Source organism: Drosophila suzukii (assembly GCF_043229965.1).
Source record: "Drosophila suzukii chromosome 2 unlocalized genomic scaffold, CBGP_Dsuzu_IsoJpt1.0 scf_2c, whole genome shotgun sequence".
NCBI lineage: Eukaryota > Metazoa > Arthropoda > Insecta > Diptera > Drosophilidae > Drosophila > Drosophila suzukii.
The window spans coordinates 4,179,439-4,204,963 of record NW_027255896.1 but is presented as its reverse complement, the minus strand read 5'-3'; the positions used below and the strand labels follow the sequence as shown (position 1 = coordinate 4,204,963).

The 25,525-nt window shown below is 42.7% G+C and overlaps 2 protein-coding genes across 2 annotated transcripts; both read right to left on the bottom strand.

Moving 5' to 3' along the window:
- Positions 1-474: 474 nt before the first annotated feature.
- LOC139354272 (serine/arginine repetitive matrix protein 5-like) lies at positions 475-5,279 on the bottom strand. Its single transcript, XM_070998492.1, has 4 exons — positions 5,221-5,279; positions 3,383-3,768; positions 1,425-1,467; positions 475-1,183 (listed from the first exon to the last, which is right to left on the bottom strand). Exons 1-4 carry the CDS (start codon positions 5,277-5,279, stop codon positions 475-477), a joined length of 1,197 nt encoding a protein of 398 aa, XP_070854593.1.
- Positions 5,280-11,060: 5,781 nt separating this feature from the next.
- Positions 11,061-23,239, bottom strand: LOC139354271 (GRB10-interacting GYF protein 2-like). The gene is made up of 6 exons (XM_070998491.1): positions 23,181-23,239; positions 22,683-22,941; positions 22,042-22,474; positions 12,461-12,642; positions 11,251-11,683; positions 11,061-11,155 (listed from the first exon to the last, which is right to left on the bottom strand). Exons 1-6 carry the CDS (start codon positions 23,237-23,239, stop codon positions 11,061-11,063), a joined length of 1,461 nt encoding a protein of 486 aa, XP_070854592.1.
- Positions 23,240-25,525: the final 2,286 nt, after the last annotated feature.

Here is a 25,525-nt window from a genome sequence, read left to right as displayed (position 1 = left end):
GCTTTCTGTAGAGCTCAGTCCTAACCAAGTATCGGACAGCTTGAATAACCCGAGCGAGTCGAATAGTTTCCGTCATTAAATTATGGGAATATTCGTACATTCTTTTTAAATGAACCTGGATTACGTGGGCCGAATCAAAGGTGCGCGAAAGTCCGCTTACAGTATCCGGTACTGAAATTGGAACATTTTCTACAGCGCCTCTTATTCCGCATTGCCTTCCATATCAAAGCATATATATTGCGCATGAAGGGAATTCGATGAAAAATAAGGCGCTCCACAAGATATGTAAAGTTTTTAAGGCATTCAGATATCTCTGGAAAGTCGAAGCCATTAGAGAGACATCTTACCTTTGGAAACGCCTTGACGACATGTATTTAGAAGAAATAGTACGTATGTTCAAACCACTACCTGAGATGGAAACCACGTTCATTTCCATTTCCTGAATTTATTGTTCCCGAAGTCTTTGCTGAAGTCTTATGTTCCGATGATGCACTGTGCTGGTCCTTTGCTCCTGTGTCTTAGTGATAGGGTTGTTCCTAGTGATCCTATGAGCTGCAGCGTCACGTGAACGCTCGGGTCCTCTATTTTCCTCGATCGATCTCCAGGTAGCATGATCAGCAGTGTTTCGCGACTGCTCTCGTCGTCGCTCCTCGGAACCCGACCCCGAGCTGCAGCGTCCCGTGCGCGCTCGGTCTCTCGATTTTCCTCGACCGATCTCCAGGTAGTATGATCAACAGTGTTTCGCGACTGCTCTCGTCCTTGCTCCTCGGAATCCGACCTGACTATTGCGCGCGCTGCAGCGTCCCGTGCGCGCTCGGTTCCTCGATTTTTTCCGATCGATCTCCAGGTAGCATGATCAGCAGTGTTTCGAGACTGCTCTCGTCGTCGCTCCTCGGAATCCGACCTGACTATTGCGCGTGCTACAGCGTCCCGTGCGCGCTCTTGTCCTCGATTTTCCTCGACCGATCTCAACGTAGCACGGTCAGCAGTCTTTTGCACCTGCTGTCGTCGTCGCTCTTCGGAATCCGACCTGGCGCTTGCGTCCACTGCAGTGTCCCGTGCGCGCTCGAGTCCTGGATTTTGCTCGATCGATTCCCAGGTAGCATGGTCAGCAGTATTTTGCACCTGCTGTCGTTGTCGCTCTTCCGAATTCGACCTGGCGCTTGCGTGCGCTTCAGCGTCCCTAGCGCGATCACTTTTTAATCACTTTTCACCTTATATTTTTTTATGGACTTATTTTCACATTTTACCTTATACTTTTTGGTGGATTTTCATTCACTTTTCACCTTACACTTTCGGTGTGTTTATATTAATTCAGTATAAAACATACACACAACAATGTATACGTTGTCACTCGGCAACTGGTTTTCACAGACTAATCCGGGGATTAGGATTACGAGTCTATATATAGGTTAGAATCATACCTGCTATCAACCTTCGTATAACCCTTTCGATGGCGGGCAATTCCTGAATTTAAGGACATGTTTATTACCTAATTTAATGATTGCGTAGTAACTGCATTATTACCTGTTATCTAGCTTCGTGGCAACCTTGTTATGGTTTTTTCTGTAATCTAAAATAGAAAAAACGGGTATATTATAAGGTAGGATACCTACCTTATAATTTAAACACCTGTGTCCATGTTATTCGTGTCCCAACACCACCCCATTCAGCAAAATATTATAGTCGTCAGATTTTTGTGTGAAAATAATTTCGTAATTCTGAAAAGATAAAATATGCTATACCCAGAATATAAGAAAATACGATCAAAATCAACAAAGCAACATTTTTTTAAAAATAATTATTTATCTTATTATTTCTCTGACCGTTTCTTTGACAGCTATATGTTAGGGTCATCCGTTTTTTCTTAAATTTAATTCGAAATTCTTAAAAATACAAAAAATGTTATGCCCAATAGCATAAGATAATATGTCAAGAAACACCGAAGCTATAATTTGTTTCATAAACTATATTAAATTTATGATTTCGGCCCGAAACAGTAAATATTTATTTACCTACACGTAAATTTTGTGTTGTAGCGTGCCGAATACAAAAATTTAATATAGCTTATTTATTTTATCGAATGTAATATCATTTTTCGTCACAATTGTTGATATCAGAAATTTAAGAGGTGTTTTTGTTTGATATCAGAAGTTTTTTTTTGCACAAGAGTTTAAGTACCCCAATACCATGACTACGAGTCGTCCCATGAATATTAAACTGTTTAATAATAAGTTTTATCGCTTCAATTACCTGTTTTAATAGCACAAGTTTGGAATCTCAAGGGCTGTATAGTTTTAGATTCCAAGAGAAACCTGTCGTTTCTTATATTTCCCGGGGAACTAGCGGGTTATTCCAAAGTGGTAGAACAAATAGATCAAGTTTCCTGTTTCGATTAGCTTCATGCAAGTAAAGGACCCTAAAACCATAACAGATTTTCCGTTTAAAAAATCTAATAAGAATATTTTTCATCAAATTGGTTTTTTCTTGCTTATTCCAATAGGTATGAATTATTTCGTATACGGAGCTGAAACGAGTTGCACTTCTTATCGCTTAATATCTTCCAAACGGTAATTTTTAGGGCAAATAGTGTTATATATCAAAAGTTGAGGAATCTCAAGGGCTATATGATTTGAAATTTAAAAAGAAATCGTTTGACTCAATTTTGAGAAAATAGTCAAAAAGTGGTTTTAAAAAATAACTTTTTGTCAAAACTCGAAATCTATTACATTCAGACAACTTTACTATATGAAGGGAAGTTAAATTTTCTTATCAGAGATATATAGCACGTTTCTGTAGCATTAGTTGTTTAGATACTATAAGCATTTTAAACTAATTTTTTTTTTGATTTTCCGCTAAACTAGCGGGTTTTTCCAAAAGTCGTAGAACAAACGTTTTCTAATTTAAGCTACTTTATACACCCATAGGGTTTCCAAAACTAACTTTGTATGCATCCCATACAAAAGAAATGTTGTGCTTTTTGTAGAGCTCAGTCTTAACCAAGTATCGGACAGCTTGAATAACCCGAGCGGGTCCAATAGTTTCCGTCATTAAATTATGGGAATATTCTAACATTCTTTTTAAATGAACCTGGATTACATGGGCCGAATTAAAGGTGCGCGAAAGTACGCTTACAGTATCCGGTACTGAAATTGGAACATTTTCTACAGCGCCTCTTATTCCGCATTGCCTTCCATATCCAAGGGATATATTGCGCATGAAGGGAATTTGATGAAAAATAAGGCGCTCCACAAGATATGTAAAGTTTTTAAGGCATTCAGGTATCTCTGGAAAGTCGAAGCCATTAGAGAGACATCTTACCTTTGGAAACGCCTTGACGACATGTATTTAGAAGAAATAGTACGTATGTTCAAACCATTACCTGAGATGGAAACCACGTTCATTTCCATTTCCTGAATTTGTTGTTCCCGAAGTCTTTGCTGAAGTCTTATGTTCCGATGATGCACTGTGCTGGTCCTTTGCTCCTGTGTCCTAGTGATAGGGTTGTTCCTAGTGATCCTATGAGCTGCAGCGTCCCGTGAACGCTCGGGTCCTCTATTTTCCTCGATCGATCTCCAGGTAGCATGATCAGCAGTGTTTCGCGACTGCTCTCGTCGTCGCTCCTCGGAACCCGACCCCGAGCTGCAGCGTCCCGTGCGCGCTCGGTCTCTCGATTTTCCTCGATCGATCTCCACGTAGCATGGACAGCAGTATTTAGCAACTGTTGTCGTCTGTGCTCTTCCGAATTCGACCTGGCGCTTGCGTGCGCTGCAGCGTCCCGTGCGCGCTCGAGTCCTCAATTTTCCTCGACCGATCTCCAGGTAGTATGATCAACAGTGTTTCGCGACTGCTCTCGTCCTCGCTCCTCGGAATCCGACCTGACTATTGCGCGCGCTGCAGCGTCCCGTGCGCGCTCGGGTCCTCGATTTTTCCCGATCGATCTCCAGGTAGCATGATCAGCAGTGTTTCGAGACTGCTCTCGTCGTCGCTCCTCGGAATCCGACCTGACTATTGCGCGCGCTACAGCGTCCCGTGCGCGCTCTTGTCCTCGATTTTCCTCGACCGATCTCAACGTAGCACGGTCAGCAGTCTTTTGCACCTGCTGTCGTCGTCGCTCTTCGGAATCCGACCTGGCGCTTGCGTCCACTGCAGTGTCCCGTGCGCGCTCGAGTCCTGGATTTTGCTCGATCGATTCCCAGGTAGCATGGTCAGCAGTATTTTGCACCTGCTGTCGTTGTCGCTCTTCCGAATTCTACCTGGCGCTTGCGTGCGCTTCAGCGTCCCTAGCGCGATCACTTTTTAATCACTTTTCACCTTATATTTTTTTATGGACTTATTTTCACATTTTACCTTATACTTTTTGGTGGATTTTCATTCACTTTTCACCTTACACTTTCGGTGTGTTTATATTAATTCAGTATAAAACATACACACAACAATGTATACGTTCACAGACTAATCCGGGGATTAGGATTACGAGTCAAAATATAGGTTTGAATCATACCTGCTATCAACCTTCGTATAACCCTTTCGATGGCGGGCAATTCCTGATTTTAAGGACATGTTAATTACCTAATTTAAGGATTGCGTAGTAACTGCATTATTACCTGTTATCTAGCTTCGTGGCAACCTTGTTATGGTTTTTTCTGTAATCTAAAATAGAAAAAACGGGTATGTTATAAGGTAGGATACCTACCTTATAATTTAATCACCTGTGTACATGTTATTCCCAACACCACCCCATTCAGCAAAATATTATAGTCGTCCGATTTTTGTGTGAAAATAATTTCGTAATTCTGAAAAGATAAAATATTCTATACCCAGAATATAAGAAAATACGATCAAAATCAACAAAGCAACATTTTTTTACAAATAATTATTTATCTTATTATTTCTCTGACCGTTTTTTTGACAGCTATATGTCATCCGTTTTTTCTTAAATTTAATTCGAAATTCTTAAAAATACAAAAAATGTTATTCCCAATAGCATAAGATAATATGTCAAGAAACACCGAAGCTATAATTTGTTTCATAAACTATATTAAATTTATGATTTCGGCCCGCAACAGTAAATATTTATTTATATTTATTTCGGTGTGTTTATATTAATTCAGTATAAAACATACTCACAACAATGTATACGTTGTCACTCGGCAACTGGTTTTCACAGACTAATCCGGGGATTAGGATTACGAGTCAATATATAGGTTTAAATCATACCTCCTATCAACCTTCGTATAACCCTTTCGATGGCGGGCAATTCCTGATTTGAAGGACATGTTGATTACCAAATTTAAGGATTGCGTAGTAACTGCATTATTACCTGTTATCTAGCTTCGTGGCATGGTAGGATACCTACCTTATAATTTAAACACCTGTGTTCATGTTATTCGTGTCCCAACACCACCCCATTCGCTTAATATTATAGTCGTCTAATTTTTGTGTAAAAATAATTTCGTAATTCTGAAAAGATAAAATATTCTATACCCAGAATATAAGAAAATACGATCAAAATCAACAAAGCAACATTTTTTAAAAATAATTATTTATCTTATTATTTCTCTGTCCGTTTCTTTGACAGCTATATGTTAGAGTCATCCGTTTTTTCTTAAATTTAATTCGAAATTCTTAAAAATACAAAAAATTTTATTTCCAATAGCATAAGATAATATGTCAAGAAACACCGAAGCTATAATTTGTTTCATAAACTATATAAAATTTATGATTTCGGCCCGCAACAGTAAATATTTATTTACCTACACGTAAATTTTCTGTTGTAGCGTGCTGAATACAAAAATTTAATATAGCTAATTTATTTTATCGAATGTAATATCATTTTTCGTCACAATTGTTGATATCAGAAATTTAAGAGATGTTTTTGTTTTATATCAGTGATTCACAATTTTTTTGCACAAGAGTTTAAGTACCCCAATACCATGACTAGGAGTCGTCCCCATGAATATTAAACTTTTTAATAACAAGTTTTATCGCTTCAATTACCTGTTTTAATAGCACAAGTTTGGAATCTCAAGGGCTGTATAGTTTCAGATTCCAAGAGAAACCTGTCGTTTCTTATATTTTCAGCAGAACTATCGGGTTTTTCCAAAGTGGTAGAACAAATAGATCAAGTTTCCTATTTCGATTAGCTTCATGCAAGTAAAGGACCCTAAAATCATAACAGATTTTCCGTTTAAAAAATCTAATAAGAATATTTGTTACGTACGCCCTTCCCCATACAAGATTAACCCCGGCAAAACAAATGCCATATGTTGAGGGCAGGGGCCCCTAATGACTAACCACACTCCGATTGATAAGGGCAAAGCAGCAAAAACAAATCGGCAACTCATGGGTGCCGCGTGGCCAGAACAACAACCACGATCGACCTGCTCGTAACCGTACTCCAGTAAGGTGGCAAAGTGCACCAGCCGGCCGTTGACACCTAAAATAGGGAAATAGAGAAACAGTACCCGTAGGTGGGAACACTTAGTTAACTCTTCCAATATGGGGAGCTAGCGAAAGCTCTAGTCCGGTATAAAAGACCCCAGCCAAATAGAGAAGGAAGACAGAAATTGTTCTGATCTCTCCCTGACAGTTGTCTAGAAGTACAACTCCCATCAACACAGACCACGACTGGAAGAAGGCTGGTGTCCAGAAGGATGTCTTGACGTTTCCCTAGGATCAACTTCACCCAGGAGAAAGTCCCGATAACCGGTCCTGCGATCGACCACAATCTGGAGGAAGTCAACCTGCAAAATCCCGAAGGACGAAAAGAACTAGTGATCCAGGTGTATGGCCTAAGGACCCCAAGACGGGCGGCGAAACTTTCAAAGTGGCCGACAGCACCGCCAATGTGATTTACCACGTAGAGATCGTTGACCACAGGAAGGATATTCAAGATGTCAACAAGACCCTGAAGCTCATAGCTGGACTAATACTGGTTATAGTGATCCTTAAGGTGGTTAAGATGTACAAGCGCTCGGTTCAGAGACGCCGCGACCAACATCACGTCCTGGAAAAAGTGGTGACCCACATTGGAGCATAAGCCAAGCAGATACAGTGAAGTGAAGCAGCAAAAAGCCAATAGAAACAATAAAATAATAATAAATAAATTGCACTCCAATATTATAAACCAAAAAGTGAATCGCCACAAACAATCACAAACAATTTGCATGCATTTCTGAATGCAAGTGTAAACAGAACCCCAATTACATACGCTGAACAAGAAATTGGAGCTGCACCGACCAGCCCCCAGCTCGAGCATTGGAACCGACGTGCGCCGCAGTGGAACTCGCATACGATGCATGCAAGTTATCCAACCCGTGAAACGGTTCCACTTATAGAATTTATAAACAAATTTTTGAATTCAATCTCAGCTATGTTACCCTTGCCTTCAGCGACATTGCCTTTGCCTTTGTTATCCAACCCGTGAAACGGTTCCACTTATGGAATTTATAAATAAATTTTTGAATTCAATCTCAGCTATGTTACCCTTGCCTTCAGCGACATTGCCTTTGCCTTTGTTTAAGATTCTGCCTTTGCCTTTGCCATTCACTTCGAGGGCCGCGCTTGACCGTCCTGCTAAGATAAATAAACCAATCGTAAAGTAAACACAAGCTTCCGTTCGAAGCCCAAACTTTTCCGTTCAAAGCCCACAGTATTGCGTTCTAAGTTCAGAACATATTGCGTTCCGATTTTCAATCAAATTGCATCGGTCAGCATAATTTCATTTCACAACGAGATGCGACAGTTTCAGCATAAGCTTTTATTTTAAACAAAAATTAAAGTTCTGGAAGCTTAAGAAAATGAAAGCTTCTGGCCGAGGTTCATTGGATAATTTTTTAGAATTAAGAGCGAGTCCTATTTTATCCGAGACCGCGATCGGTTCACAATTTTTAAAAAGGGTCTTGTATTAATTGAGTTTAAGAATAAAGGTTTATCACCCGAGTTTTAAAAATAAAAAAATAATTTTTTTTAAATCATCTACTAACGACAAATTTAATTTGCTTACATACATATCTATACAGCAATAGTGTTATTTTTTTTGTGTAACATAATTTTTGTGTTATGTTTTTGTAAACCGCCTTCAAGCCTTGCACGTATATATGTATATAAACCAATTATAAAATCTCCCAAAGCCCAGGGTCCGGAGCGTCGAGATCTCATCGCCCAGGATTAAAAAGAGGGTAAGTTTGTCGGAACACGGTTCCTTTTCTTATACATACATATATACATATATATCCGTGCGCCATGATTACATCAGAAGCTTTAGCAAAAACAATAGACACCTTCACAGGTGGTAAAATCTATACTCTCCGCTAAAACAATAATTGTCAATTAATTTAATTCCTATATGAAGTAGCAAATATTATGTTATTCAACACCGGCACACGCCGACATAAATATTATTTAATAAATTTATAATGTGAAAAAGAATTCAAAACCATGGTGTGCTAGAACTCTAACAACAGGGGTGTGGTGACGCAAGGAGTGGAGTAGGTCAAGAACAATGACATAACTTTCGACGGACAACCTTGACAATAGGGGATCGTATTGCGCGGCCCGCGACGATCCATTGGCACACGAATGTGTGAAGGGGAGGGAATATGGCCAAAACACAGCCCGATCGTATTGCGATCAAGCGACAGCGTAGCTTGTTGGGCAGTGTGGACTGATGACTGACGAACGTGATGACTAATATTATTTTCCAGGCACTTTCAATATTTATTCTCGTTATGTTGGAGAGGAAGGAGGCTTACCAAGATCCCACGACCCGAATACGACGTAGCTTATGCCGGCAAATGGTGCCTGAACATCGGACGCCTCTCCCTCGGCCCAAGTCCTTGTCAGGACTCGGGCACTAATATGCCCACGTAACATATTTTTCATCAAATTGGTTTTTTTATTGCTTAATCCAATAGGTATGAAATATTTCTTATACGGAGCTGAAAGGGCAAAAAGTGTTATATATCAAAAGTTAAGAAATCTCAAGGGCTATATGATTTGAAATTTAAAAAGAAATCGTTCGCTTCAGCGCTTCAGCGTCCCTAGCGCGATCACTTTTTAATCACTTTTCACCTTATATTTTTTTATGGACCTATTTTCACATTTTACCTTATACTTTTTGGTGGATTTTCATTCACTTTTCACCTTACACTTTCGGTGTGTTTATATTAATTGAGTATAAAACATACACACAACAATGTATACGTTGTCACTCGGCAACTAGTTTTCACAGACTAATCCGGGGATTAGGATTACGAGTCAAAATATAGGTTTGAATCATACCTGCTATCAACCTTCGTATAACCCTTTCGATGGCGGGCAATTCCTGATTTTAAGGACATGTTGATTACCTAATTTAAGGATTGCGTAGTAACTGCATTATTACCTGCTATCTAGCTTCGTGGCAACCTTGTTATGGTTTTTTCTGTAATCTAAAATAGAAAAAACGGGTATATTATAAGGGTATACCTTATAATTTAAACACATGTGTCCATGTTATTCGTGTCCCAACACCACCCCATTCAGCAAAATATTATAGTCGTCAGATTTTTGTGTGAAAATAATTTCGTAATTCTGAAAAGATAAAATATTCTATACCCAGAATATAAGAAAATACGATCAAAATCAACAAAGCAACATTTTTTTAAAAATAATTATTAATCTTATTATTTCTCTGACCGTTTCTTTGACAGCTATATGTTAGGGTCATCCGTTTTTTCTTAAATTTAATTCGAAATTCTTAAAAATACAAAAAATGTTATGCCCAATAGCATAAGATAATATGTCAAGAAACACCGAAGCTATAATTTGTTTCATAAACTATATTAAATTTATGATTTCGGCCCGCAACAGTAAATATACACATAAATACCTACACGTAAATTTTGTGTTGTAGCGTGCCGAATACAAAAATTTAATATAGCTTATTTATTTTATCGAATGTAATATCATTTTTCGTCACAATTGTTGATATCAGAAATTTAAGAGGTGTTTTTGTTTGATATCAGAAGTTTTTTTTTGCACAAGAGTTTAAGTACCCCAATACCATGACTACGAGTCGTCCCATCAATATTAAACTGTTTAATAATAAGTTTTATCGCTTCAATTACCTGTTTTAATAGCACAAGTTTGGAATCTCAAGGGCTGTATAGTTTCAGATTCCAGGAGAAACCTGTCGTTTCTTATATTTCCCGCAGAACTAGCGGGTTATTCCAAAGTGGTAGAACAAATAGATCAAGTTTCCTATTTCGATTAGCTTCATGCAAGTAAAGGACCCTAAAATCATAACAGATTTTCCTTTTAAAAAATCTAATAAGAATATTTTTCATCAAATTGGTTTTTTCTTGCTTATTCCAATAAGTATGAAATATTTCGTATACGGAGCTGAAACGAGTTGCACTTCTTATCGCTTAATATCTTCCAAACGGTAATTTTTAGGGCAAATAGTGTTATAGATCAAAAGTTGAGGAATCTCAAGGGCTATATGATTTGAAATTTAAAAAGAAATCGTTTGACTCAATTTTGAGAAAATAGTCAAAAAGTGGTTTTAAGAAATAACTTTTTGTCAAAACTCGAAATCTATTACATTCAGACAACTTTACTATATGAAGGGTATTTTTCAAATTAAATTATCTTATCAGAGATATATAGCACGTTTCTGTAGCATTAGTTGTTTAGATACTATAAGCATTTTAAACTAAGTTTTTTTTTTGATTTTCCGCTAAACTAGCGGGTTTTTCCAAAAGTCGTAGAACAAACGTTTTCTAATTTAAGCTACTTTATACACCCATAGGGTTTCCAAAACTAACTTTGTATGCATCCCATACAAAAGAAATGTTGTGCTTTCTGTAGAGCTCAGTCTTAACCAAGTATCGGACAGCTTGAATAACCCGAGCGGGTCCAATAGTTTCCGTCATTAAATTATGGGAATATTCTAACATTCTTTTTAAATGAACCTGGATTACATGGGCCGAATTAAAGGTGCGCGAAAGTACGCTTACAGTATCCGGTACTGAAATTGGAACATTTTCTACAACGCCTCTTATTCCGCATTGCCTTTAATATCCAAGGGATATATTGCGCATGAAGGGAATTTGATGAAAAATAAGGCGCTCCACAAGATATGTAAAGTTTTTAAGGCATTCAGGTATCTCTGGAAAGTCGAAGCCATTAGAGAGACATCTTACCTTTGGAAACGCCTTGACGACATGTATTTAGAAGAAATAGTACGTATGTTCAAAACATTACCTGAGATGGAAACCACGTTCATTTCCATTTCCTGAATTTGTTGTTCCCGAAGTCTTTGCTGAAGTCTTATGTTCCGATGATGCACTGTGCTGGTCCTTTGCTCCTGTGTCCTAGTTATAGGGTTGTTCCTAGTGATCCTATGAGCTGCAGCGTCCCGTGAACGCTCGGGTCCTCTATTTTCCTCGATCGATCTCCAGGTAGCATGATCAGCAGTGTTTCGCGACTGCTCTCGTCGTCGCTCCTCGGAACCCGACCCCGAGCTGCAGCGTCCCGTGCGCGCTCGGTCTCTCGATTTTCCTCGATCGATCTCCACGTAGCATGGACAGCAGTATTTAGCAACTGTTGTCGTCTGTGCTCTTCCGAATTCGACCTGGCGCTTGCGTGCGCTGCAGCGTCCCGTGCGCGCTCGAGTCCTCAATTTTCCTCGACCGATCTCCAGGTAGTATGATCAACAGTGTTTCGCGACTGCTCTCGTCCTCGCTCCTCGGAATCCGACCTGACTATTGCGCGCGCTGCAGCGTCCCGTGCGCGCTCGGGTCCTCGATTTTTCCCGATCGATCTCCAGGTAGCATGATCAGCAGTGTTTCGAGACTGCTCTCGTCGTCGCTCCTCGGAATCCGACCCGACTATTGCGCGCGCTACAGCGTCCCGTGCGCGCTCTTGTCCTCGATTTTCATCGACCGATCTCAACGTAGCACGGTCAGCAGTCTTTTGCACCTGATGTCGTCGTCGCTCTTCGGAATCCGACCTGGCGCTTGCGTCCACTGCAGTGTCCCGTGCGCGCTCGAGTCCTGGATTTTGCTCGATCGATTCCCAGGTAGCATGGTCAGCAGTATTTTGCACCTGCTGTCGTTGTCGCTCTTCCGAATTCGACCTGGCGCTGAACTTCAGAAATCGAACTGACTTAGTCTAAGCTCCGCTCTGCGCTCCAAAGCGCAGCGGAGACTTCATGGCGGGAGCTAGGAACAGCGCAGGAGAGCGGGAGCGCGAGAGAGCGGGAGAGCGGTAGAGCGGTGCAGCTGGTGCAGCTGGATAGCGGGGCCAGTCCAGATTCGCCGGACAGTGGGCCTGAACATTCCGCCCCCCTTGCAATCGCTAGCGTTGCAAAAAAATAACGGAGACGGTGGAAAACCTCATCCGCGAGCGGTTGCTTCTTAAATTTTTGGACGACGCTCTCACTGAGCGCACGGATGGGAGTGCGGATGCGCACGTTCGGCTCGATCTTGAGGACCACCTCCAGCTTGATGGCCTCGTCGACCTTCGAACGAATCGTCGCCGTGCATATGCTCTCGTCGCCCACGTTCGTTGTCGGCAAACGCAACGCGGCGGCCAGGGATGCATCAATGGAGCTTGTCGGGGTGCACGGATCGATGAGTGCGGCGAGCGACGGAGCTGGTGTCGAGGATGCTGAGCGCGGTGGAGGAGCAGGCGTTTGGCGAGTTGGCGGATTTTGCCGGCGCGAACGCTGCGGAGAAGCGGGCTGTTGCTTGGAGCGGGACTATTGCTTGGAGCCGGACTTTTTCCGGGAACCAAGGTCATGCATGTGCAGCAGCGTGTGATGATCCCGGTTGCACGTTCTGCACCGGTAACCGCTACGACAGCTCCCAGTGGAGTGCTCGTGTGCGAGACAGCTCGCGCAGTACTTGTTAATAAGCACTGCCCGCAGCCGCTTCTCTGCGCTCAGCTTTAGGAACCTCTGACACTTCCGAAGAGGATGGATTCCGCGGCAGACTCGGCATCGGTAGGACTGAGTACCTCGAGTACGTCTGCTATCCAGAGCCTGAGCGCTACGTGGACGGGGAGCCATTTTCCTGTTTAGAGTGTGGATAAGGAAAAAACAAACAGGGCTGATTAACACTGACGTGGATAATGGCTACGGACTAGGGTGTGTAAGAAACGCGGCTCGTTACGAGGTAGTTTTGGGCGGCTCTCTTGGAAGAAGAACCACCTTGGTCACTGGACGTTTGACAATGCCGCGTGTCGTACGAATGTCGACTACGCGGACATTACCATCGGCTCCCGGAAAAACGGAGTCTATTCTTCCGAGTCGCCACTCATTTGAGGGCAAATTGTCATCCTTAATGACGACCAGATCGCCAACACGCAGATTTTCTGTGGGGACTTGCCACTTGTTGCGCTTGTGGAGCTCCTTAAGGTACTCATCCTTCCATCGAGTGCGGAATTGTTGATGGAGAGACTTTAAGTGCTGCCACCGGTTCAGAATGGACTTGGATTCGCCCTTTACTTCAGGTTCCACTATGGATAGAAGAGGTCCACCAACAAGAAAGTGCCCTGGTGTCAACGCTAAGAGATCAGTTGGATCCTCGGACATGGGAGATAGCGGTCTGGAATTCAGACAAGCTTCGGACAGCTCTTCAAAGGTGTACTTCCGCGTAGCGGTGGACTTGTAAAACAAGGTCTTGAAGCTCTTGACACCAGCTTCCCATAGGCCTCCCATATGGGGTGCCCCAGGAGGAATGAATTGCCAGGTGAGCTGCTGATGACTATAGGCATCGGTCACAGAGTCCTTAACGGCTTGCAGGAAGTCTCGGGAAAGCACGGTGGAGGCGCCGACGAAGGTCTTTCCATTGTCGGATTGGACTTGGCGAGGACACCCTCTTCTAGAGACGAAACGAGCGAAAGCGGCCAGAAACTTTTCAGTCGTTAAGTCGGATGTAGGCTCTAGATGGATGGCCTTTGTAGAAAAACAAACGAAAACCAACACATACCCTTTCGCAATGAGACAAGCTCTTCCGGTATAATTTTTTATGTCAAACGGGCCGGCGTAGTCCATCCCTGTGTACGTGAACGGGCGGGAAAAGGACACTCGCTCTTTCGGAAAACTTCCCATCATCTGGACTTGCAATCTCTTTTTGTGGATAACGCAGACCTTGCAGGAGTTAACCACTGCCTTCACCAAGTTCTTTATTCTCGGAACCCAGTATCTGGACCGAGTGAGACGCACCACTAACTGGTTGCCACCATGCAACGTAATGAGATGCGTGAATTTGACCAGAAGCCGCGAGAGTGCACATTCGTACGGCAGGATTATCGGATGTCGTTCATCATACCGCAAACTGTCGGAGGCCGTTACGCGGCCGCATGCCCTGATTACCCCTTTCTTATCTAGAAAGGGGTTCAGGGAGAGAATCGAACTCGCCGCGGGCACAGGACGCTTCTGACTCAAGCAGCGGTATTCTTCAGAAAAATACCTGCGCTGAGTGCAAATCGTCATGAGTTCTTCCGCGGCGGCAACGTCCTGGGCCTCTAGACGGACCCCGGAAGGCGGTGATTGTCTTCGACATCGTTGGACAAATCGATGGACATACGCGAGGACCCGCAAAAGCTCTATCTAAATTGGAAAAGCGATCTAGGAAATCTTCTGACGGCATAGACGCCACATGGACTTTAACGGCACGCTTTTCGATCTCAGTCACCGGCAGGTCGGTTCCCTGGCTGGGCCAATGATCGCGTGGACGTTGCAGCCAAGTGGGTCCATGCCACCAAAGCGGGTTATCCACCAGCTCTTGAAGGGGAACTCCTCGACTAGCCAAATCAGCTGGATTATGTTCGGATTGAACGTGCGACCAATTGGCCGCCTCAGTGGACTCGGTGATCTTCGTCACCCTGTTGGCAACGAACGTAGTCCAATGGCACGCTGGTTTTGCTAACCATGCTAGCACAATCGTGGAATCGGTCCAACAATGGAATTTTGAGGTCAGCCTCCGCATATTTGAAAGAATGGCTTCGGCCATCTCGGACAAAAGGAGAGCCCCACATAACTCCAGCCTGGGAAGGGACACCGTTTTGACTGGCGCCACACGCGTCTTGGCCGTGAGCAAGTGCACCATCGTCTTATGGCCCACTTCTACGCGCACATAGATCGCAGCACCGTATGCCTTTTGCGAGGCGTCACAGAATCCGTGATGCTCTACGCGGAACTCTGGACGGAAGGAAACCCATCTGGGTATTCTGACCTGGTCTAGGACCGAATAGCTCTGGAGAAAGCTGTTCCACCTTTGGCACAGCTCAATTGGAAGTTTATCGTCCCAACCTAGATCCTGAAGCCAAATCTCTTGCATAAAGATTTTGGCACACACAACAAATGGAGCGAGCCAGCCTGCTGGATCAAATAGCTTGGCAATTTGGGAAAGGACTTGTCGTTTCGTGTGGGAGATTTCCGTTGCTAAATCTGGTGGGACGAAAAAGAACTCATCGGACGTCGCCTTCCATCGTACGCCGAGAGTTTTGGCTGTGCTCTCAGTGTCGATCTCGAGGAAGTCGGCTGTCAGAAGATGATCGCTTTGGATATGAGCTAATATTTCTTTGTTGTTGGAGGTCCATTTTCTCAGTGGAAACCCGCGGAATCTAGAGCACTTTGTAGCTCGCGAACAATGGACTTAGCGTCCTCGGCGGAGTCAGCTCCCGAAAGGACATCGTCTACATACATATTATTTCGAATGACATTGCTCGCTCTTGGATGGCTGAGCTGCACGTCAGCTGCCAACTGTTGCAGGACTCGAATGGCCAGGAATGGCGCGCAATTGACTCCAAAAGTTACCGTCTGTAATTCGAAATCTCGAATGTGCCCCTCGCTGTTGCGGAATAAAATGCGTTGGAACGGGGAATGCTTCGGATCTACCCATATCTGCCGATACATTTTCTCGATATCGGCACTGTAGACATATCGGAAATATCGCCACTTCAGGATCTGGATAGTTAGATCGGACTGTAAGACTGGGCCAGCATGAAGGATATCATTTAAGCTGACCCCATTCTCTGAAGGGCTGGAGGCATTGAAAACCACACGTAACTTAGTGGTTGTACTTTCCGGCTTGAGCACGGCATGATGCGGAAGGTAATAACTGGCAGAATTATGGGTAGGACGGACCTCTTTCATGTGATTGAGGTCGAGATACTCTTGAATCACGGAGTCGTATTTGGCTTTCAGCTGACAGTCCCTCTTCAGGCGTTGCTCGGTTCTTAGGAACTGCGACAACGCGGAAGATCTGGAGTGACCGAGGGCGGATTTTACGTTCTGAGGATCACGAAACGGAAGACTTACGACATACCTGCCGTTATCGTCTCTCGTAGTCGTTCGGAGAAAATTTTCCTCACAAGCCAAATCGGAAGATTTTGTCACTTTTACTTGCAGATCCTCCACCTCCCAAAATTTGGTGAGAAGCCTATCCAGGGACGTGTCAACTGTGTGGGAGATTCGTGTGGAAAAAACGGAAATCTGATTTTCCCTTGGAGCAGGAACGGGTCCTGTTAGGATCCACCCGAAAATGGTTTCTTGCCCGAGGAGAGAGCCACAAATATTCGGCCGGGTGCCGCTTAGGAGAATGGATGGCAGTATGTCGGCCCCGACCAGAATATCTATCTGTGCACTCTCGTAGAACTTTGGATCCGCTAGTGACAGTTCGGGAAGATCCCGTAGAAACTGTTGCGGAATCGGACAAGATGGAAGGTTTCTAGCTAATTGAGGAAGAACATAGGCCGTCGTGTTTATTTGCAAGCCAGGCCTGGTCGGAGAACGGATGGTAAACTGACAGAGCCTTTTGGATTCAGCGGATACTGTCTGGTTTAAGCCTGATACTTGGGCTCGGATTACCTGGTGAGGCAACTTAATTAGTTTGAACAGCCGTTCAGAAATGAAGGTTGCCTCTGATCGTGAATCTATCAAGGCACGAGCTTTAAAATTCGACCCCAAGTGACATATGTCAATTATGGCGGTGCCCAGCAAGACGGATCTATACCCCGTCGCGAAGTAATTTTGTACTGTAGAGTCCGTGGACCGGGAAGCGGTGGCAACTGGTGTACTTGGTCTTGATCTGGGTCTTGGGGCGGGATTCGAAGGCGATTGGGAGGAGTTGCCTCTGTGTAGTAAGGTGTGATGGCGGCCGCGGCACGTAAAGCAACTATGAGTGCTCTCACAATCACGCAGCTGGTGCCCTCGTGCGAAGCAGTTTAGACACAGCTGCTTCCTCTTTATGTATGCCGAACGCTCGTCGACCGTCATCTGGAGGAACCGTGCACATGTGCGGACAGGATGGTTTTCCTTCTTACAAAGGTCACATCCTTTTGGCTCGTAAGAATTTATTCTTCGAGGCGCTGCAGTGGGGGCGGATGTTTTTGGCAGAGATTGACTCGATCCCGACGGCCGTACGTCGTCTATGGCTTCTAAGGTCCGGTGACGCTTAGTAAGGAAGGCGTTCAGTTCCTGCCACGTCGGAATCTCTGCCTTGTTGTGCAGGGACTGTTCCCACAAGGATAGCGTGAGCTTAGGAAGCTTGGAGGAGCACATGTACACTAGGAGGCAATCCCAATTTTCTGTTTCAATTCCGGACATTTCTAAAGCCGTAAGGCAACCCTGGATGGTACGTTGAAGTTCACGGATAGCTGACCCAGATTCCTGATTAACGGACTGCACATTGAAAAGTATTTTCAATTGGCTATTTACTAACAACCGCTTGTTTTCGAAACGCTCAGTTAGGTTAGCCCAAGCTGAGCGAAAGCCGTCGTTAGTAAGGGGGGAGTTTGACACTATCGTGTGTGCATCGCCGCTTGTTTTGGCATTTAGGTGAAACAATTTTTCGACTGGCGTCAGCCTTGGATTGTTTATGTAAATGGCCGTAAACAGATCCCTAAAGGTCGGCCACCGCAGATAATCTCCGGTGAAAACCTCGGTATCGCACGGAGGCAGCCGACATCCAGAGGGAATGTAAGTCTGGGTAGGAACAGCTTGAACTTGGGGAGCCTGGGCTATCATATCCGCGATCTGAGCCCCACATCTCTCGTAAACGGAATAGCAGTAGCCGTATTTAGCCTTGAGAACTGGCAAACTATCAGCTGCACCGTCTCCGGCTTCTGCTATGCACCCGGTGCATTCATCGTATTCTGCCTTGATGCGGTCCCATAACGCGCGTATTTCTTCGCGGCGGATGTTCAGCATAGACAGAGTAGGAGGGATCGGCGAAGGAGTGTTTGCTCTGGATTCAAACTTACTCAGCCGATCTGAGACCTCAGTAAATTTGCTTAGAGCGATCTGGGAAGGTGTTAGTGCCATTTTGACGTTTGCACGGGTGACCCTTTTTCGGGGCGACGAGGTCTTGGCAGTTAGTTCGGGTGTGGGCGGATCTACGGATATGCCTGGGACTACGGCAGGTGGAATAGACAAATTGTTGTTATCACTTCCAGCGGACATTTAAAGAGAAATTACCTTTATTTGGGTCTGAATCTGTTCGCCTTTGTTTATGTCGGATAAATAGGAAACCTGGCCCACTTCTGGAACAGTGGAACGAGGTGTCGACAAAAAAGTAGTGGATCGGAGCAAGTACCGACCTGGTTACTTTGCGGAATTAAACCCAATAATACGGATTAGGAACAGTGAGTGATGAGTTCGAATATCACCCGTTGAGAAGTAATACTATAATATTTAACCCTTTTGGTATATGTATTATGGTTGGGATCAAGTTTGGTATATTTTTTGCTGGTATTTTTTTGCGTTTGGATAAATTGAGGGGGAAAAATATTAACTATGTGTATATATATAGTCCCCGGTGGAGTAATTGTAATATTTTCGCCTTTATTTAAACTTCTAAATGAAGAAAAAATACCAAAATTTGTTGGTCGGAGGATGCGATCGGTTGATTATTTAATATTGGAGTATTGCTTTAATTTGATTTAATAATAAAAATACTAAAAATATACCAAAAAAATGGTGGACGGAGCATGCTATGCATGCAGTGGAGTGCTGGTATTTTACCCGTTTAAATAAAATAAATTTTACGGAGTAAATACCAAATACCAAAAAAATACTAAAAAAGTTTGATGGTAAATAAAACACAATGACCAAAAAAATTTTCACGTCGGTTGGTGTAATTTTTGTATTTTATTATTTTTTACCGGATGGCCGACGGAAAACTTTAATTAGTCGGAACGGGATGGTGGAGTTAAAAATTATATGTGACTGTATGTAGATATGTGTATGGATGTAGATATTTGTATGGATGTAGATATTTGTATGGATGTAGATATTTGTATGGATGTAGATATTTGTATGGATGTAGATATTTGTATGGATGTAATATATTTGTATGTATGTAATTTGTATGTATGTAATTTTCGCCGGTTTTAAATTTATTAAATAATTATTGCCGGCGGAGTATGTGTTGTTGTGGAAGTTTTCGATTTATTGTGTGTGGACTGTATTTGGAAAAACGAAAAAATATGTGCAAGTATTTTAGCGGCTGCGGATATACAGAGAGAAAAATCTTGAAAAGTTTTGGGGGCCTGAATTGGCAGAACACTAGAAATTTAATACTTCTCACTGTATGCTTGGCTTATATTTGCACAATATTTTTTCTAAGCTTGGAATTTTTTCTCGATTTTGTATATGTGTATGTAAGTATGGATGAGCGGCCAAATGCAATTAAAAAAGGAGTCGGAAAAAATTGGCAATATGGCCGCACGTAGCAAAAGGAAAATCGAAGAAAAAAATGGCGAAGTAATTTTTAATTGCCGTTGTCGGATTTAATCGGACTAGGATTTTAGACAAATCGTACAGAAAGTCAAACGAATTATTTTCGAGTGGCTGACTGCAGACCGGCAATTAATAAGACGAAAAGCTTTACTTATCTTATCCGGCTCGAAGGACCAAAATGTACGCCGGGGGGTAGCGGGGTACCGTGGTGGCGCTGGTGGAATGGCGTGGGAGGCGACGGCGGGAAAACGGCCGGCGTCGGCGGGCTGGTTCGCTGGGCTTCGGTGGCTTGCTGCTGGTGCGGTTTGCTGCTGGTGCTGATGAAGCTGTAGGGGAGAAACCACTCGAACGCGTATTTGCCCCTTAGTCGGAAATAAATGTGCACAAAAGTTAACTGGGTAAAAGTAGGCGGGGGTACGACCGCGGTTTATTCTACTGAACTTCAGAAATCGAACTGACTTAGTCTAAGCTCCGCTCTGCGCTCCAAAGCGCAGCGGAGACTTCATGGCGGGAGCTAGGAACAGCGCAGGAGAGCGGGAGCGCGAGAGAGCGGGAGAGCGGTAGAGCGGTGCAGCTGGTGCAGCTGGATAGCGGGGCCAGTCCAGATTCGCCGGACAGTGGGCCTGAACATTCGTAATTCTGAAAAGATAAAATATTCTATACCCAGAATATAAGAAAATACGATCAAAATCAACAAAGCAACATTTTTTTAAAAATAATTATTTATCTTATTATTTCTCTGACCGTTTCTTTGACAGCTATATGTTAGGGTCATCCGTTTTTTCTTAAATTTAATTCGAAATTCTTAAAAATACAAGAAATGTTATGCCCAATAGCATAAGATAATATGTCAAGAAACACCGAAGCTATAATTTGTTTCATAAACTATATTAAATTTATGATTTCGGCCCGCAACAGTAAATATTTATTTACCTACACGTAAATTTTGTGTTGTAGCGTGCCGAATACAAAAATTTAATATAGCTTATTTATTTTATCGAATGTAATATCATTTTTCGTCACAATTGTTGATATCAGAAATTTAAGAGGTGTTTTTGTTTGATATCAGAAGTTTTTTTTTGCACAAGAGTTTAAGTACCCCAATACCATGACTACGAGTCGTCCCATGAATATTAAACTGTTTAATAATAAGTTTTATCGCTTCAATTACCTGTTTTAATAGCACAAGTTTTGAATCTCAAGGGCTGTATAGTTTTAGATTCCAAGAGAAACCTGTCGTTTTTTATATTTCCCGCCGAACTAGCGGGTTATTCCAAAGTGGTAGAACATTTAGATCAAGTTTCCTGTTTCGATTAGCTTCATGCAAGTAAAGGACCCTAAAACCATAACAGATTTTCCGTTTAAAAAATCTAATAAGAATATTTTTCATCAAATTGGTTTTTTCTTGCTTATTCCAATAAGTATGAAATATTTCGTATACGGAGCTGAAACGAGTTGCACTTCTTATCGCTTAATATCTTCCAAACGGTAATTTTTAGGGCAAATAGTGTTATATATAAAAAGTTGAGGAATCTCAAGCGCTATATGATTTGAAATTTAAAAAGAAATCGTTTGACTCAATTTTGAGAAAATAGTCAACAAGTGGTTTTAAAAAATAACTTTTTGTCAAAACTCGAAATCTATTACATTCAGACAACTTTACTATATGAAGGGTATTTAGCAAATTAAATTATCTTATCAGAGATATATAGCACGTTTCTGTAGCATTAGTTGTTTAAATACTATAAGCATTTTAAACTAAGTTTTTTTTGATTTTCCGCTAAACTAGCGGGTTTTTCCAAAAGTCGTAGAACAAACGTTTTCTAATTTAAGCTACTTTATACACCCATAGGGTTTACAAAACTAACTTTGTATGCATCCCATACAAAAGAAATTTGTGCTTTCTGTAGAGCTCAGTCTTAACCAAGTATCGGACAGCTTGAATAACCCGAGCGGGTCCAATAGTTTCCGTTATTAAATTATGGGAATATTCTAACATTCTTTTTAAATGAACCTGGATTACATGGGCCGAATTAAAGGTGCGCGAAAGTACACTTACAGTATCCGGTACTGAAATTGGAACATTTTCTACAGCGCCTCTTATTCCGCATTGCCTTCCATATCCGAGGGATATATTGCGCATGAAGGGAATTTGATGAAAAATAAGGCGCTCCACAAGATATGTAAAGTTTTTAAGGCATTCAGGTATCTCTGGAAAGTCGAAGCCATTAGAGAGACATCTTACCTTTGGAAACGCCTTGACGACATGTATTTAGAAGAAATAGTACGTATGTTCAAACCATTACCTGAGATGGAAACCACGTTCATTTCCATTTCCTGTATTTGTTGTTCCCGAAGTCTTTGCTGAAGTCTTATGTTCCGATGATGCACTGTGCTGGTCCTTTGGTCCTGTGTCCTAGTGATAGGGTTGTTCCTAGTGATCCTATGAGCTGAAGCGTCCCGTGAACGCTCGGGTCCTCTATTTTCCTCGATCGATCTCCAGGTAGCATGATGAGCAGTGTTTCGCGACTGCTCTCGTCGTCGCTCCTCGGAACCCGACCCCGAGCTGCAGCGTCCCGTGCGCGCTCGGTCTCTCGATTTTCCTCGATCGATCTCCACGTAGCATGGACAGCAGTATTTAGCAACTGTTGTCGTCTGTGCTCTTCCGACTTCGACCTGGCGCTTGCGTGCGCTGCAGCGTCCCGTGCGCGCTCGAGTCCTCAATTTTCCTCGACCGATCTCCAGGTAGTATGATCAACAGTGTTTCGCGACTGCTCTCGTCCTCGCTCCTCGGAATCCGACCTGACTATTGCGCGCGCTGCAGCGTCCCGTGCGCGCTCGGGTCCTCGATTTTCCCGATCGATCTCCAGGTAGCATGATCAGCAGTGTTTCGAGACTGCTCTCGTCGTCGCTCCTCGGAATCCGACCTGACTATTGCGCGCGCTACAGCGTCCCGTGCGCGCTCTTGTCCTCGATTTTCCTCGACCGATCTCAACGTAGCACGGTCAGCAGTCTTTTGCACCTGCTGTCGTCGTCGCTCTTCGGAATCCGACCTGGCGCTTGCGTCCACTGCAGTGTCCCGTGCGCGCTCGAGTCCTGGATTTTGCTCGATCGATTCCCAGGTAGCATGGTCAGCAGTATTTTGCACCTGCTGTCGTTGTCGCTCTTCCGAACTCGACCTGGCCCTTGCGTGCGCTTCAGCGTCCCTAGCGCGATCATTTTTTAATCACTTTTCACCTTATATTTTTTTATGGACTTATATTCACATTTTACCTTATACTTTTTGGTGGATTTTCATTCACTTTTCACCTTACACTTTCGGTGTGTTTATATTAATTGAGTATAAATCATACACACTACAATGTATACGTTGTCACTCGGCAACTGGTTCACAGACTAATCCGGGGATTAGGATTACGAGTCAATATATAGGTTTGAATCATACCTCCTATCAACCTTCGTATAACCCTTTCGATGGCGGGCAATTCCTGATTTGAAGGACATGTTGATTACCTAATTTAAGGATTGCGTAGTAACTGCATTATTACCTGTTATCTAGCTTCGTGGCATGGTAGGATACCTACCTTATAATTTAAACACCTGTGTTCATGTTATTCGTGTCCCAACACCACCCCATTCGCTTAATATTATAGTCGTCTAATTTTTGTGTAAAAATAATTTCGTAATTCTGAAAAGATAAAATATTCTATACCCAGAATATAAGAAAATACGATCAAAATCAACAAAGCAACATTTTTTAAAAATAATTATTTATCTTATTATTTCTCTGTCCGTTTCTTTGACAGCTATATGTTAGAGTCATCCGTTTTTTCTTAAATTTAATTCGAAATTCTTAAAAATACAAAAAATTTTATTTCCAATAGCATAAGATAATATGTCAAGAAACACCGAAGCTATAATTTGTTTCATAAACTATATAAAATTTATGATTTCGGCCCGCAACAGTAAATATTTATTTACCTACACGTAAATTTTCTGTTGTAGCGTGCTGAATACAAAAATTTAATATAGCTTATTTATTTTATCGAATGTAATATCATTTTTCGTCACAATTGTTGATATCAGAAATTTAAGAGATGTTTTTGTTTTATATCAGTGATTCACAATTTTTTTGCACAAGAGTTTAAGTACCCCAATACCATGACTAGGAGTCGTCCCCATGAATATTAAACTTTTTAATAACAAGTTTTATCGCTTCAATTACCTGTTTTAATAGCACAAGTTTGGAATCTCAAGGGCTGTATAGTTTCAGATTCCAAGAGAAACCTGTCGTTTCTTATATTTCCCGCAGAACTAGCGGGTTATTCCAAATTGGTAGAACAAATAGATCAAGTTTCCTATTTCGATTAGCTTCATGCAGTAAAGGACCCTAAAATCATAACAGATTTTCCGTTTAAAAAATCCAATAAGAATATTTGTTACGTACGCCCTTCCCCCATACAAGATTAACCCCGGCAAAACAAATGCCATAAGTTGAGGGCAGGGGCCCCTAATGACTAACCACACTCCGATTGATAAGGGCAAAGCAGCAAAAACAAATCGGCAACTCATGGGTGTCGCGTGGCCAGAACAACAACCACGATCGACCTGCTCGAAACCATACTCCAGTAAGGTGGCAAAGTGCACCAGCCGGCCGTTGACTCCTAAAATAGGGAAATAGAGAAACAGTACCCCTAGGTGGGAACACTTAGTTAACTCTTCCAATATGGGGAGCTAGCGAAAGCTCTAGTCCGGTATAAAAGACCCCAGCCAAATAGAGAAGGAAGACAGAAATTGTTCTGATCTCTCCCTGACAGTGGTCTAGAAGTACAACTCCCATCAACACAGACCACGACTGGAATAAGGCTGGTGTCCAGAAGGATGTCTTGACGTTTCCCTAGGATCAACTTCACCCAGGAGAAAGTCCCGATAACCGGTCCTGCGATCGACCACAATCTGGAGGAAGTCAACCTGCAAAATCCCGAAGGACGAAAAGAACTAGTGATCCAAGTGTATGGCCTAAGGACCCCAAGACGGGCGGCGAAACTTCCAAAGTGGCCGACAGCACCGCCAATGTGATTAACCACGTAGAGATCGTTGACCACAGGAAGGATATTCAAGATGTCAACAAGACCCTGAAGCTCATAGCTGGACTAATACTGGTTATAGTGATCCTTAAGGTGGTTAAGATGTACAAGCGCTCGGTTCAGAGACGCCGCAACCAACATCACGTCCTGGAAAAAGTGGTGACCCACATTGGAGCATAAGCCAAGCAGATACAGTGAAGTGAAGCAGCAAAAAGCCAATAGAAACAATAAAATAATAATAAATAAATTGCACTCCAATATTATAAACCAAAAAGTGAATCGCCACAAACAACCACAAACAATTTGCGAGTACATGCATTTCTGAATGCAAGTGTAAACAGAACCCCAATTACATACGCTGAACAAGAAATTGGAGCTGCACCGACCAGCCCCCAGTCGAGCATTGGAACCGACGTGCGCCGCAGTGGAACTCGCATACGATGCATGCAAGTTATCCAACCCGTGAAACGGTTCCACTTATGGAATTTATAAACAAATTTTTGAATTCAATCTCAGCTATGTTACCCTTGCCTTCAGCGACATTGCCTTTGCCTTTGTTATCCAACCCGTGAAACGGTTCCACTTATGGAATTTATAAACAAATTTTTGAATTCAATCTCAGCTATGTTACCCTTGCCTTCAGCGACATTGCCTTTGCCTTTGTTTAAGATTCTGCCTTTGCCTTTGCCATTCACTTCGAGGG